The sequence below is a fragment of the Sturnira hondurensis genome, unplaced genomic scaffold (assembly GCF_014824575.4).
Source record: "Sturnira hondurensis isolate 20B ecotype Veracruz unplaced genomic scaffold, ASM1482457v3 Scaffold0021354, whole genome shotgun sequence".
NCBI lineage: Eukaryota > Metazoa > Chordata > Mammalia > Chiroptera > Phyllostomidae > Sturnira > Sturnira hondurensis.
Window position 1 is genome coordinate 29,969,116 of NW_028093985.1, and position 16,111 is coordinate 29,985,226.

The 16,111-nt window shown below is 34.4% G+C and overlaps 1 protein-coding gene across 4 annotated transcripts in view; it reads left to right on the top strand.

The window, feature by feature from the left end:
* FER (FER tyrosine kinase) overlaps window positions 1-16,111 on the top strand; it is a 397,214-nt gene that overhangs the window by 174,160 nt on the left and 206,943 nt on the right. For all 4 annotated transcript variants that reach the window (XM_037032386.1, XM_037032384.1, XM_037032383.1 and 1 more), the window contains one exon: window positions 3,609-3,701. In XM_037032386.1, the coding sequence (XP_036888281.1) occupies window positions 3,609-3,701 (93 nt within the window). The remainder of the gene's footprint in view (window positions 1-3,608; window positions 3,702-16,111) is intronic.

Sequence of the window (16,111 nt, forward strand, 5' to 3'; positions counted from 1 at the left end):
CCTGTTCTCTATTTCAGTGTCTTTGGTTATATTTTGCTTGCTTGTTTGTTTTGTTGTTTAGCTTCCTGTTAAAGGTGAGATCATATGGTATTTGTCCTTCAACACCTGGCTTATTTCACTCAGCATAATGCTTTCCAGTTCCATCCATGTTGTTGCAAAAGGTAGGAGCTCCTTCTTTCTTTCTGCGGCATAGAATTCCATTGTGTATATGTACCATAGTTTTTTGATCCATTCATTTACTGACGGGCACCTAGGTTGCTTCCAACTCTTGGCTATTGTAAATTTTGCTGCTATGAACATTGGGGTGCATATGTTCTTTGGGATTGGTGTTTTAGGGTTCTTAGGATACAATCCTAGCAGTGGAATTGCTGGGTCAAAAGGCAGGTCCTATTAAAGTACCAGTGGCATATTTCACAGACATAGACCAAACACTTCAAAAATTTATACGGAATCATAAACGACCCTGAATAGCAGCTGCAATGTTGAGAAAGAAGAACAAAGTAGGAGGGATCACAATACCTGATATCAAACTGTATTACAAGGCCATTGTAATCAAAACAGCCTGGTACTGGCATAAAAACAGGCACATAGACCAATGGAACAGAACAGAGAACCCAGAAATAAACCCAACTCTCTATAGTCAATTAATATTCGACTGAGGTAAAGATAGCCTCTTCAACAAATGGTGTTGGGAGAACTGGACAGCTACCTGCAAAAAAAATGAAACTCGAGCACCAACTTACACCATACACCAAAATAAATTCAAGGTGGATAAAAGACTTAAATATAAGCCGTGACACTATTAAAGTCCTAGAGGAGAACATTGGCCGGAAAATATCAGATATTTCACGCAGCAACATTTTTACTGATATGTCCCCTAGAGCAAGGAATATAAAGGAAAGAATAAACAAATGGAATCTCATCAAAATAAAAAGCTTCTGCGTGGCTAAAGAAAATAGCATTAAAATAAAAATACAACCAACTGTATGGGAAAACATAGTTGCCAATGATACCTCAGACAATGGTTTAATCTCCAAAATATACAAAGAACTCACACGACTTCACTCTAAGTAGACTTATTTAATATTACATTCTTAAGAAAATGTTTTGCTCTGGCTGATGTGGCTCAGTGGATTGAGTGCTGCACTGTAAACCAAAGGGTCCCGGTTCAATTCCCAGTCAGGCTACATGCCTGGGTTGCAGGCCAGGTCTCTGGTGGGGGCACATGAGAGGCAACCGAATATTGATGTTTCTCTCCCACTCCATCTCCCTCCTTTCCCTCCCTCTAGAAAAGTAAATAAAGATATTTTAAAGAACTTTTTTTTATTTTATATTACCAAAGTGTCTTGGGGGAAATGGTTCTCTTTTGTAGGCTTTAATGCCAAGGTGTAGTTTTGAGGAAAGTTGTTTTTATCATCTCAGTGAACTATTAAGTGATACGCAAATAAAATGCTTTTGAATTCTTAAAACTGTCCCCTGAATTTTCTACTTTTGTACATAACCTCCCATGTAGTTTTCTGCTCTGTTATCATGGTATTCATACATTGGGACCATACTCGTCTATCATTTAAGAGCATTGCTCAGAGGAGAAGCCTACTGCTTTATTGTGAAGCTTTCATTGCCAAGCAGGTGAGGTCAGCACTTTCATGTCCTCCCCCCACCAGTAGTAGGTAGCAACAAGATCAGCAGTAGTGTCTCTGCTGCTAACACCACTGCCCCTCCACAACTGCACAGGGTCAGGGGGAGAAATTCCCCAAAGGAATGAGAAAAAGTGTAAGTTGGGCTGGGAGTAGAAAAGTACAGCTACTTTAGTACTTTCCAACATCACATATTTCTTCATAATTCTAATTACAAAGAAACTACTGTATATGCCTTTTGCTTTCTGCTCTTTCATTCTCCACAGCCTGGCTGGTAAAAACATTATTTTCCCATACATTTTTTTATTTTAGAAGGTTTCTCAAGTGCCAGAGATAGATTTAAAAAAAAACCCCAAAACAGCCAAGTAAGTTGAAGATGAACATGCTTGAAAGAAAGGTCACTCCAGTCCTTTAGTATTTCAAGACTGTGTTTGCTACAGCATTTCTGGTAGCTCAGCTACTTATTATAGTAGTTTTTACTAAAAGGCAAAGCTGAAGCTGCTGCTAGGATTAAGGCTACAGGATGCATGCTCACATTCCTCCGGTGAAGATCATTGGTACTACAGTGAAGATGTATTTCTTTAAAGTCATATTATTAAATATTTGCATGATTTTAACATGTTACTTTTTAATCCCTTGTCGTAATTTACTTGTAAGTACCCTCTGAGGAAAGTTTGTAATTTTTTTTTGTTCTCTAAATGTTCGAATTGAAGTATAGTTATTTACATAGGATCATTAGCAAGTTATATGTGATGATGATGAAAAAGATGTTGAGATTATATGTTAGAGTATCATAAGATCATTTTAATTATTAATATGCATTTGTTCATGGAATAATAAAAACTATTAGTACTGTAACTGTTAGAAAAGTAAATAAGTAAAAGTAGGTAAATGGAGAGACGGAAGTGGAATTTCAGGTTTGAGTTTGAGTCTATTAGGTAGCATATGGCTCAAAATGTGAACATTTATTATATACAGAAGATATACACTAGATGTTGGATACATAGGAAATAATAGATGTGCTTTGTGGCCTGCTTTAGTTATTTCCCACTAACAAGTAAAATTGAGCATCACTACTGATGGAAAGTATGGAAATACAGTACTTGGCAATAGGATATCTTGTTCTTTTGTCTGCTGCTGATTGACAGTGAAATGTAGTCATTATCGGAAAATTTGCCAATGCTTTCACCTCAAACCCTCACACATGCTTTCCATCATTCTTTTCCTTACCTCCTAGTATTCATTTTTGTTCTCCTTCTTTCTTTTTTGTTCTACCCTTTTACTTACCTCATTCACTTGCATTTATAAAAATGAATCTATAGATTCAAAATCTTAGTCAAAAGGTTCCTTTGACTGCACTGTATGATACTCAGAAATATACATTCTATAGCAAACAGCAGTCTGGGGTAACTTTTCCTTAGTGGTAGTTCTGCCACTGTCTCCTTATTTTACTCTGTCTTCTGTTGTCATCATTGCTGTAGGTGTTGTTCTCCTCCTCCTCCTCCTCATCATGTAAATCTTTGGGAAACTTCCTATCTATGTCACTGTCTAAAAATATGTTCTATATAATTTTCCCCAATTATTTTTTTCCTTGAAAATCTTGTACAACTACAGTGCTATCTGAAATCTGGTTCTTTGTATCTTGTGTCTTTTTTCTCCTGCATGTTATTATTTATTTGGTTTGCTGGGAATTTCTTTTGTGTTTCTTGTTTCTGCTCATCTCATTAGTTTCGGCCTCTTATTTTTCTCCAATTAAGACATATATTGAGGGAACAGGAAAGTAACATGCTACAGAGTTTATATGCATTTGGGTTTTTTTGTCATCTTCAATATCAAGAAGTTTGCATTTTATTTGGTTGGAAGACAGGATGGATGGGCATGAGCTATGGATCAGTACCTAAACACCTGAATCACTGTGTATGTATACTAGATATTTACTATTGCTGAAGGCTTCTTTCTTACTCTCTTCAGGAAAGGAAGGAGAGGCTATCCAAATTTGAGTCTATTCGTCATTCAATTGCTGGAATGATTAGGTCTCCAAAATCTGCACTGGGCTCTTCAACAGTAAGTAGGATGATGAAATTTATGTGTTACTGGAAGTAGTCATTATCTAGCTCTTCCTGATGTATTAATGAATATCATATAGAAATTTATCCTTACAAATTAAAAAGTAAATATATATGTTAACTTTTAGTATGTATATGAATCTATGCATGTATGTATATAATAAAACCCTATCTAATATTGATGTAGGGAGGAAAGAAATAAATTTGTATTATAGACTTCCTGTACTACAGATAAATATTACATTTTATGAACTTTGATATTTATTAAAAGAATAACATATAGAAACCTCTTTTTCAATGAAACATTTTGTAATACAGATTATTATACACACATTAGTACATGTATGATTTTATGTATGTTAACATTTTTAGAACATTAAATTATAAAGTTGGAGTCTGAAAGTTGGGTTTGGCTTATTACAAAGGTACATAGAATATTAGTTATCTTTAGTAATAGTAGCCATAGCCAAGCAAGATAAAAAATATTCTTATCCTCTTTATAAGAATATTTTACTCTTTATAGTAAAAATCTGAAGTATTTTTTCACTTCATTACCTGTAAAACTTAATTATCAAACTTTTTATTTTAGCCATGACTTATTGATAATAGAGCTTTACAGTGATATCTTATTGAATGCTGGTGAACACAAAAATAGTGAGTGTAACTAATTACATGATTTCCCCCTAACTGTCTAAGTTTCTACATGATGATATCTTAATATTATATCTTACTTTTAAAAGTTTTTCTATTTAAGACAATGTGACCTGGTCTTATTTAGAAAAAGAAAGTGTTTCCTAACCACAGGTTAGTTGAATTTCCATTCACATTTTGGATTTATTTGCTATAATTCCTTTTCACTATGTAAAATATGTTCCCTTATGTATTTCATTTAAGTAACAATCTGTTATACACAAGTAAGGAAATTAGCAGGTGTTTTAACAAAAAAGAATAAAATTATATTTTACATAAAAGAGATTTTCTATTTATATTCCAGCCTTTGATGTGTTGCCATTGTCACTTCCTATTTACAGAAGTTCTGTGGGAATAGGGAGGGAGCTGTGAACTAACGCAGACCATCTCATGTGGCATTAAGTAGCGAGTGAAAATAAGCAAAAGCAACACACGATAGAGGAAGTCTCTTTCAAGGCCCATTTCCTACTCTTATTCTCTTAATTAATTGATTTACAGTTTTACAGATTAGTCGTAGTTCATAGGACTTGATCTATTATGATCTGACACTGTAGGAGACTGTAGGAGACTTAACAATTTATAAGTTCTAGAGTTTCTGAGGACAGTTTTCGTAACTTTTATTTGAATAAAAGTATTTGAGATGAAATATTTTGAAAGTTTTAGAAAAGAAAAATAAATATGAATTTTGAAAAGAAATGTTTTAATACATCAGTTAGTTTTTCATAAAATTATTCAACATTGAAACAAAAATGGCATGGTTAAGTTGTCATGAACTGACCTTTATTTTAGCTTAGGTCAGAGGTCTTTATGCCAGCAACTAATAGCTGTTTATTGGTGATCTAATTTGTGAAAAGTGCCCTCCTTTCCCAGTTTCCTTTTTGTGTGCTTTAAGATCAAGCTTGACTTCAGTAAATTCTTTTAAATACTTTATTTTTTTTAAATGTTCTTTTTTTGTTTATTTATTTATTTTTTAGAGGGGAAGGAGAGAGGGAGAGAAACATCAATGTATGGTTGCCTTTTGTGCCTCCCATGCTGGTAGTTAGCCTGCAAGGAACCGGCCTGCAACCCAGGCATGTGCCCTGACTGGGAATCGAACCGCGATTGTCTGGTTCGCAGGCCCACGCTCAATCCACTGAGCTACGCCAGCCAGGGCCTTAAATACTTTATTTTTTAAGATTTTATTTATTTTACTTTTAGAGAGAGGGGAAGGGGAGGAGAAAGAGAGTTAGAGAAACATCAGTGTGTGGTTGCCTCTCTCATGGCCCCCACTGGGAACCTGGCCTGCAACCTAGGCATGTGCCCTGACCAGGAATCGAACCAGTGACACTTTGGTTCCCAGCCCACACTCAATCCACTCAGCTACACCAGCCAGGGCAAAATACTTTAAAACCCCATTCTAAGCTCAAAGTTTCCTTTAGCTTTATCTTTAGATGTAAAGGGAAAGGAGTGGAATTTAGAGTTTTAGAAGTTTAATAAGTGATAGAAAAATAAGAATTCCATGATTGTGGAAATGGGCTAATACTCCACATTTGTTTTCCCTGCAACCTAGGATGTATAAGAACCTTGTGCCTTCAAGACAGGTGTCTAGGAGTGCTCCAGTAACTTCTGGAACTTCATGTTACATGTATTGTTTTGAAACTCATAGTTATGGGAACTTCAATTTTTGTTCCTACATCAGGTTTGATCAGAGGATGAGAGAAATTTTGTCTTTTAAGACACACTGATTTACATCTAGAAACAGAAATCCAGTTAGCTCATGATGATACAGTTATATAGGCTTGGCTATCCTAAAAGGATATTGAGGATATTATGAACAATCTTAGTGAGTTGTTGGTATAAGCCATAACTTTTTAAATATATAAAGAAATATATAAAGAAAAAATGTTGCCCTGGCAGGTGTAGCTCAGTGGATTGAGCGCGGGCCTGCGAACCAAAGGATCATGGGCTTGATTCCCAGTCAGGGCACATGCCTGGGTTGCAGGCCCTGGGTTGCAGGGGACGCACGAGAGGCAACCATACATTGATATTTCTCTTCCTCTCTCCTTCCCTTCCCCTCTAAAGATAGATAAATAAAATCTTTAAAAAAAAGAAAAATGTGATTTTCTCCATTTACAAATGGACTTTGCCTTTTTATTTATTTATTTATTTTTAGGCGGGGGGTGGGGCAGAGGGAAGGAGAAAGACAGGAGGAGAACTATCCATGTATGGTTGCCTCTCATGCATCCTCTACTGGAGACCTAGCCTGCAACCCAGGCATGTGCCCTGACTGGGAATCAAACTCATGACCCTTTGATTTGTGGCCTGCACTCAATCCACTGAGCTCCACCAAGCCAGGGTTGGACTTTACTTTTCTTAAATAAAATTACTAAATTGACAGTGATTGATTTTTGTGTGCCTTTGGTGTTTACAAATTGCATTTTCCTGAAATGAATTGAAATGCCTTTCCTAGTAACATGTCCTTCATTCAGAGATACATTGTGATCTGGTTGTTAAAATAAATTGTCAACATTCTTAAAGCTATGAAATGCCCATTGATTCTAAGAAAATGTTCCCTCTGTAATTGAGAATTTTGAGAATGTTCATTTCCTCAAGTCCCAGTTTACTACATTTATATCTTCATGTTGTAGGTAATTATTATTTCCACTAGTTCAGTGCCCTTTGGTATTTTCTGATTTATTTAAAATCTCATGAAATAAAAAGATTGAGGCAGTGTGTGGTTTATGATATTGTGTTACACTATGAATAATTATACACAACTATTTCTCTAAGGCCATATATATCCATCTTATTTGGAGAGGGAGGTTTTTCCTCCTCAAACACACAGGTAACCAAGGTCTTGAGACTTAATGTGAATGTGAAAGTTTCGAGTGTTTAAAAGGATTGTCTAAGATGCATAACAGTTTAGGCACTGCTTAATCATAAATAATTTTTTTCTGACATAATATAGTATTTCTTAGAGTATTCCAATTCGGTAAAAGTAGAACAGAAGGGAAATTTTTAATTAGTACTATAAATGTTTTTTCTCTATAAAAAGCTTTATAGCATGGCATGGTTAGTCATATGTAAAATATTTTATAGTGATATACTTCACATAACATAAAATTCACCATTTCAAAGTACACACTTAGTGGTTCTTAGTTTACTCACTGTAGTGTACAGCCACCATCACTACTTGCAGAACATATCAATGCCCCCAATAACATATTTCATACCCTTTAGGCTTAGTTTCAACCCCCCCTTTGCCATTTTCTGGCACTTGCTAATCTACTTTTGATCCCTATGGATTTGCCTATTCTGGACATTTCACATAAATAGAATTATGCAATATGTGACATTTTGTGTCTAGCTTCTTTCAGGTAGTATAATGTTTTCAAGGTTAATCTTTTCTTATGACTAAATTATGTTCCATTGCATAGATTTACCACATATTGCTAATTTGTTCATCAGCTGATGGATATTTAGGTTGTTTCCCCTTTTTAGCTAGTATGAATAATGCTGCATTCAACACTTGTGCACATATGTTTTAAATTCTCTCAATTATATGCCTAGGAATTGCTGGGTCACATGGTATTTCTCATATGTTCAATTTTTGAGGAACTGCCAAACTGTGTTCCACAGCGATTGCATCATTTTACACTCTCAGCAGCAACGTGTGAATGTTTCAGTTTCTCCACAATCTCATCAACACGTGTTTTCTTATTTTCTATAAAAAAATTAAAGGCATCCCAGTGGGTATGAGTGGTATATTATTATAGTTTTTATTTGCTTTTTTCTGATGACTAATGATGTTGATTACCTTTTTAGATGCTTTATTGGCTTCTTGTATATGTTCTTTGGAGAAATTACTTTTCATTTCCTTTGCATACTTTAAAATTGGGTTGCTTTTTCATTGTTGAGTTATAAGCATTCTTCATACATTTTGGACACAAGCCCCTTCTATGATCTATAATTTGAAAATTCTTTATCTCATTTTGTGGATTATCTTCTCACGTTCTTGATAGCGTCCTTTGACAAAAGTCTTAATTTTGACAAAGTTCGATTTATCAAATTTTTTTTGGCAGCACATGCTTTTGGTGACATGTCCATAAAAACATTGTTTAATCCAAGGTTATGCAGATTTTTACCTTTGTTTCCTTCAGAGAATTTTATAGTTTTGGCCTTTACATTTAGGTCTTTGATTCATTATGGGTTACTTTTTGTATACGGTGTGAGGCAGAGGCCCAAATTTATTCTTTTGTATGTGGAATCTTATTGAATATAAAATATTAAAAAAGCAACAACTGTGGTACCACTGTTTCTCTATTCAAATGAACATACAAAAATTTGAATCAAAATTTTAAATAAAAACAAAGCAATGACTTGCATTATATCTAGGGATATGAAAGTAGAAGTTGTCATAATGATATTCCCATTGGACTTTCCATCACTATTTGTTTTGGCATTTTAAACAGTGTTGCTAAAATGTAGAGCTACCTTTGAAGACAGTCTAACAGATCACTTCAACTAATGGTATTGATGGAAGGAAGAATGTAAGATAATTAGCTGATAGATGAATTTGGCATTAGCTGAATATAGTATCTGATGGTAGATGTTTACTGTTTATTGTCATGATCAGAGTAGTATTTTACTATGTTGTATCAGCTCCAGGCATGTAGTCTTTTTTTTTTTTTAAGACTTTATTTATTTATTTATCTTTAGAGGGGAAGGAGAGAGGGAGAGAAACATGAATGTATGGTTGCCTTTCGTGCATCCCCTGCTGGGAGGTGGCCTGCAGGGAACTGGCCTGCAAACCAGGCATGTGCCCTGACTGGGAATTGAACTGTGATCCTCTGGTTCGCAGGCCTGTGCTCAATCCACAGAGCTACGCCAGCCAGGGCTGGCATGTAGTCTTTTTTCAATTTACTAAATGTGTTAAGTAACCTAACAATACCTCTGGGCACTGAGACCTCTTCCACATGCAGCATCTTCCCATGGTGCAGGAAGTTATAATTTTCTTTTGAGAACTCTTTCTTAGATACTGCTTCTGAATTCAAGGCCAGAGGTGTTAGACAGCATTAACTGCATAATCTGAAAGCCGACTGGCAGTCAATGAGGGTCTTTTCATTGCAAGTCTTTAAACCACACCATATTTAATGAGATCTGTTCTAGTCACATCAAGAATACAGTCCTTTCCCCAGAGTCGTGTTTTTACTGGAGAATTTCTATAAAAAGTGGTTGAGCAAACAATTTGGGCTCCCTTCCTCAGCCTCTTGAGTACTAGTTGCATCGCTGATCTATGGAGTGTATAGCACTTCTCATAGTAGCGCTCTTTGAAAATGTTCCTTATAATACAGTGAAGCACATTTGGCCCAAATAATTGTTTTTTAGGCATCAGAAGAATATTTAATCATTTAACTCTTCTCTCTTTCAATTTCATATTTTCCCATACTCTATATTTATGTGTTTTTTAAAATTTTTTGAATTACTTTGTACTAGAATTTAGAAAGTAAAAATAATGAAAAATAAAGATATGCTTCCGTTATATAGAATAATATATTTAATATTATTTGCTTGGTTGCTTCTTTTTAGAAGATTAAACAATTATAATTCAGCTATATTTAACTTGTACATTTGTTATAATGCTAATATTATAATGCTTGACTTCCACCATTGGCATAGTGCAACGTAGTTCTTTTTATGCATAACAGGATAAGCTGTTGTGTTTTTTAGTGTTCTCCTTCAGGTCTACCAAAACAATTTTTACTTCTTCTAACATGGCCTACTATTCAATTCAGGTTAAATATTATGTATTTTAAATCTTAGTTGTCTTCTTGTGTTCTTAAAGTCTTAATTTACCTCCCTCTTTTTTTTCTGCCCAAAAACTAAGATGTAGAAAAACAAGAAACAAGGGAAGTAAAATATAAATTTTGTATCATATAACAGCCATACACATACTGAGTTCTCCTGTATAGTCAAGCATGTTTAGGAAGACTAAATAATATGCTCAGAATTGCAAGTTTTGAATCACTAGCATTGTCACATACAGTTTTGAAGAACAGCTTATTGGGATTTATTTTCTATAATTTTATTGTATAAGGAGCAAATCTATTCTTTTATATATTTGCTCAAATGATTAAAACAAGTAACACAGATAATGTCAGACTGCTACTGTATTCTATATAAGCCATTCCAATGAGATAATACATGTTTAAATTTATGACATAATGATATACTGGCATATTAGAATGATCTGCTAATAGTTTTAGTTGAGATGTGTATATGAAATTAGCACTGAATATATTTAATTGACTAAAATGTGTTGTTATTGATATTGTGGCATTAAGGGGAGAAAATTTGAAACAGATAAAATAAAATGAGAAAAAAGTGCAGTGAAATGATAAAATGAGAGGATGAGTGAGAGTCACAAGCACAATTGGAAAGGTAAATGGATAAAAATAATTAGGAGGAAAACATCAATTAGTAATAAAAATATGAGTAAAGGAACTAATGATACAGGTCTTTCATTTGTTTAAGGAGATAATCAGAAGATATTGGAGAAAACAGAAGTATTAGACCAAAAAGGAAAGACCTTTATGAAAATATATTTTGCTAAAGATAGTATCTCTTTAGGGAGATCAAGAGAGTACATAAAAAGTTAGTCAAGGAAATGGGAAGTGGTAGAACTAAGGTAATATTTGTGTTTGGTCCAGTTGTCTATCATTCAGCCTGGTTCTCAAACGTCTCCCATCTTGAACAGTTTGGTTCTTGACCAAGTTGTTCATGGAAAAAAATGCCCTGAGCATGGAAAAATTGCACCTTTTTATTCAACATTTTGAACAAAACTTTGAATCTTGACCTGATAATTCTTTCATGCTCATAATAAAGTTTCAGAAAAAATTGTGTAAGAATGAGAATGTCTGATCAGCATGTAATTCTACATACTCATTATGCTAGATAACAGTTATATTATTAGCGAAAGACTAAACAAACTCAAGTTCCCCAAAAAGTACAAAAAAGTTTATTAAGACATTTATGAACAAGAGGTTTGTTGCTAGTTTCATTGTGAAAAATAAAGGGGTAAAATATCTTTGTTTTGGTTAAAGATAACTAATACATGAAAAAATTATCAATTCTACTATATCACTAAAAAAGTAGAATGTGTAGCATTAAGATAGACCTTAGTGCCTGTTATAGACAGAACCACTGCTCTGATTAATTTACATCTTGCTTGTCTAGTCTGAAGGCAACTAAATGATCATGAGGATCAAGTTTCCAGAATGTTATTTTTTATTGTTTTAAGAAGTATTCAATAAATTAAAAATGTAACTGGAAATTTGAAAAAGTGGCAGAAAGAACATTATTATTCATGTTCTTATTTTATGTTAAATGCTGTTCAATTACCAAACTCTAAATAGTATAAAATACACTTCTACTGTGTATTTAATACTATTTTTACTGTCACATTTCTGCTTCCTCTGAAAGTAGCTTTTACTACCATCAGGCAGATACCTATTTGAGAGACCAATTATTTCCTGCCTTTTGCAAGTGTTTGGTGATTCTCTTACTTGTGATTGATGCCACTGGATTTTTAATGTCCTCTTAAAATTTCCCTGTGATATATAATTTAAAACTTACAGGGATCTTTTTGAAATTTTTGACAAAAGTTTAGAATCCTGTGAATTACTTGCAGTCACCCCAATATATTATTAAACTACATTGGAAAGAATTCATTACTTACATTATTAAATTACTGATTAAATTTATATAAGAATAAAAACAAATATCATTTTATGGTTATTAAAATTCGTTAAAAATTTTAATGTTTGCATTGAAGTTTTATTTAATTTGTTCAGGCTTATTGAGAGGTTTACTCATATGTTTTTCATTCTGTTTTATTTTAGTTTCTTTTAAAATGGTTTCTTAACAAAGGTAACAAGAGAAAAGACTGATATTTTATGATGATAGAGAGGATACCACATCAAGAAGACATGACACTCCTTCATATATACCCAGTCAGGGAGTACCAAAATATATAAAGCAATTACTCGTAGAACTAGAATGAGAAACAGATCAAAATAGAGTTATAGTTGGAGGTCTTAATACTCCATTGACAGCTCTAAATGATCATCCAAACAGAAAATCAATAAAGAAGTATCAACCTTCAATGACACATTATATCTAATGGACATAATTAGTATATATAGAGCTTTTCATCCCAGGACATCAGATTATATGTTTTTCTCCTCTTGAGACTGTGGAATAGTCTCAAGAATAGACCATATGTTGGGTCACAATACCAGTCTCAACAAATTCAAGAAGATTAAAATTATACCAAGCATATTCTGTGACCACAGTGCCTTTACATGAGAAATAAACTGCAAAAAGGAAGTAAGGAAACCCACAAATATGTGGAGATTAAACAAGATACTGCTAAAAAATCACTGGGTCAAAAAAGAAAAGGTGAAATCAAAAGATATATAGAGACAAATGAAATTGACAACATGACATATCAAACTTCCCAGATGCAGCAAAGGAGGTCATTAGAGGACAGTTTATATCATTACAAGCCTATCTCAAGAAACAAGAGAAATTCCAAGTAAACAACCTAACATTCCATCTTAAAGAGCTAGGAAAAAAAATAAGGTAACCCAAATTCACCAAAGTCAGAAGAAAGAAAATAATAAAAATTAGAACAGAATTCAATGAGATAGAAAACAAAAAAGACTATACAAAAATGATTATAACAAAGTACTGGTTATTTGAAAAGATTAATTAAATTCACAAACCCCTAGTTAGACTCACTAAGGAAAAAAGAGAAAAGATCCATATAAACAAAATCAGAAATGTAGGAGAAGTTACCACGGACACCACAGACATACAAAGGATCATACTGGAATACTATGAAAGACTATATGCCACCAAAGTTATCAACCTAGAAGAAATGGATGAGATCCTAGAGATATAGAACCTTCCTAGACTAAATCATGAAGAATTGGATAATCTAAACAGATCAGCAATGAGGAAACCGAAGCAAACATCAACCTACCCCTCACCCCCCTGCCAAAAAAAACAAAGTACAGGACCAGATGGCTTCACTGGTGAATTGTACCCAACATTCAAAGAAGATTTAAAGCCTATCCTTTTAAAATTCTTCCAAAAAATTAAAGAAGTGGCAATAGTTTCCAGTTTTATGAGGCTAATATAACTCTGATAGAAAACGTGGCAGAGATAATACAAAAAGAAGAAAAGAGAGAGAGAGAACTACAGACCAATATCTCTGATGAATACAGGTGGGAAAATCCTAAGCAACTAGCAAGTCAAATACAACAATACATCAAAAATATAACACATCACGATCAAGTGGATTTGTTCTATGGGCTCAAGAATGGTTGAACATATGCATATCAATTAATATAATATACCACATTAACAAAATTAAGGATAACAATCATATAGTCTTATCAATAGGTGCAGAAAAAGCACTTGATATGATACAGCATGTATTTATGATTAAAACACTAAATAAAATAGGAATAGAAAGAAAGTACCTCAACATAATAAAAGGTCATATATAACAAACCATCAGCCAATATCATAAATCAATGGTGGAAAAACTGAAAACTTTTCCCCTGAAATTAGGAATAAGAAAAGGATGCCCACTCTCACCAGTCTTATTCTAAATAGTTCTGGAAGTCCTAGCCAGAGCAATAAGACAAGGGGAAGAAACAAAGGTATCCAGATTGGGAAGGAAGAAGGAACGGTGTCACTTTTTCCAGATGACATGATTCAGTACATAGAAAACCCAAAAGACTCCAACAAAAAAACTTTTAGAGACAATAAACAAATATAGTAGAGTTGCAGGATACAAAAATCAATGTACAGAAATCCACTGCTTTCCTAATACTACCAACAAAACTTCAGAAAAAGAAATGAAAAAAAAAACAATTAGCAATTGCAACTAAAAAAATAAAATGGGAACAAATTAAACAAAGGATGTTGAAGACCTATATATTGAAAAATTAATGCATTATTCCCTTGCTGGTGTGGCTCAGTGGGTTGTTGCCAGCCTATGAACCAAATGGTCACTGGTTTGAGTCCCAGTCAAGGCACATGCCTGGGTTGAGGCCCAAGTCCCCATTAGGGAGTGCTCCAGAGGCAACCACCTGTTGATATTTCTCTTTCTCTATCTCTTCCCCTCTCAAAAAAATAAATAATAAAATCTTTAAAAATAAAAAATAAAGCATTATTAAAAGAGATAAAAGACAATATAACCAAATGAAAAAATATTCTGTGTTCTTGGACTGGAATAATCAACATAGTTAAAATGGCTATATTACCTAAAGCAATATACAGATTTAATGCTATGCCCACCAAAATCCCAATGTCACTTTTTAAAGAAATAGAACAAAAATACCATCAGATTTAGGACTTCCAGCCAAGATGGAGGTATAGGTAGATATACTTTGCTGGAGGTGTAGGTAGATATACTTTGCTTCCTACCAAACAAACAAAGGGATAACAACCAAGTTTAAAACAAAAAACAACTAGAACTGTCAGAAAATTGAACTGTATGGAAGTCTGACAACCAAGAAGTTAAAGAACGAATACTCAGACTGGTAGGGGGCAGAGTCAGGCAAAGGGGTTGGAGAGGATGTACAGCAAGGCCATAGATGGTAGACTGGGTGATCCCATATTTGCATGGAGATAAACCAGGAGGAACACCCAGGGAGTGAGACAGACCCTGCAGCCCAGGGTTCTAGTGCAGAAATAAAACCTCCAAACCTCTGGCTGTAAAAATATGTGGGGGTTGCAGTAGAGGGAGAAAGAAACTCCCAGTCTCACAGGAGAGTCTGTTGGAGGGACCCATGGAGTCCCAGAATGTACACAAACCTACCCACCTGGAAATCAGCACCAGAAGGGCCCAACTTGCTTGTGCATAGCAGGGGAACTGATGAAAGCTGGGTAAGAGGCAAGTGAGCAGCATTCTTCTCCCTCCAACCTCAGCCCCACATACAGTGCCACAATGCAGCCATTTGGGTTGCCCTGCCATGGTGAGTATCTAAGACTCTGCCCCTTGCAGCATAACAGGCAATTGGAGACAAAAAAATATGGCCCAAATGAAAGAACATATCATAGCTTCAAAAATAGAACTAAACAATAAAAAGATAGCCAACCTATCAGATGCAGAATTCAAACCACTGGTAATTAGGATGCTTACAGAAATGACTGAGTACAGATGCAAAATAAAGGAAGAAGTAAAAGCTCTGCAAAGTAAGAGAAAATCAAAATATACAGGGTACCAACAGTGAAGAGAAGGAAACTGGGACTCAAATCAATAATTTGGAACAGACGGAAGAGATAACCATTCAACTGGAACATAGTGAAGAAACAAGAATTCAAAAAAATGAGGAGAGGCTGAGGAAACTTCTGGACAGCTTTAAACATTCCAACATCTGAATCATAGGGGTGCCACAAAGAAGAGGAAGAGCAAAAAATCGAAAACTTACTTGAACAAATAATAAAGGAAAACTTTCTCAGTCTGGCAAAGGAAATAGATATGCAAGTCCAGGAAGCTCAGAGAGTCTCAAAGAAGTTGGACCCAAAGAAGAACACACCAAGGCACATTTTCATTAAGTTACCCAATATTAAAGACAAAGAGAAAATCCTAAGAGCAGCAAGAGAAAAGAAGACAGTTACCTACAAAGGAGTTCCCATAAGATTATCAGCTGATTTCTCAAA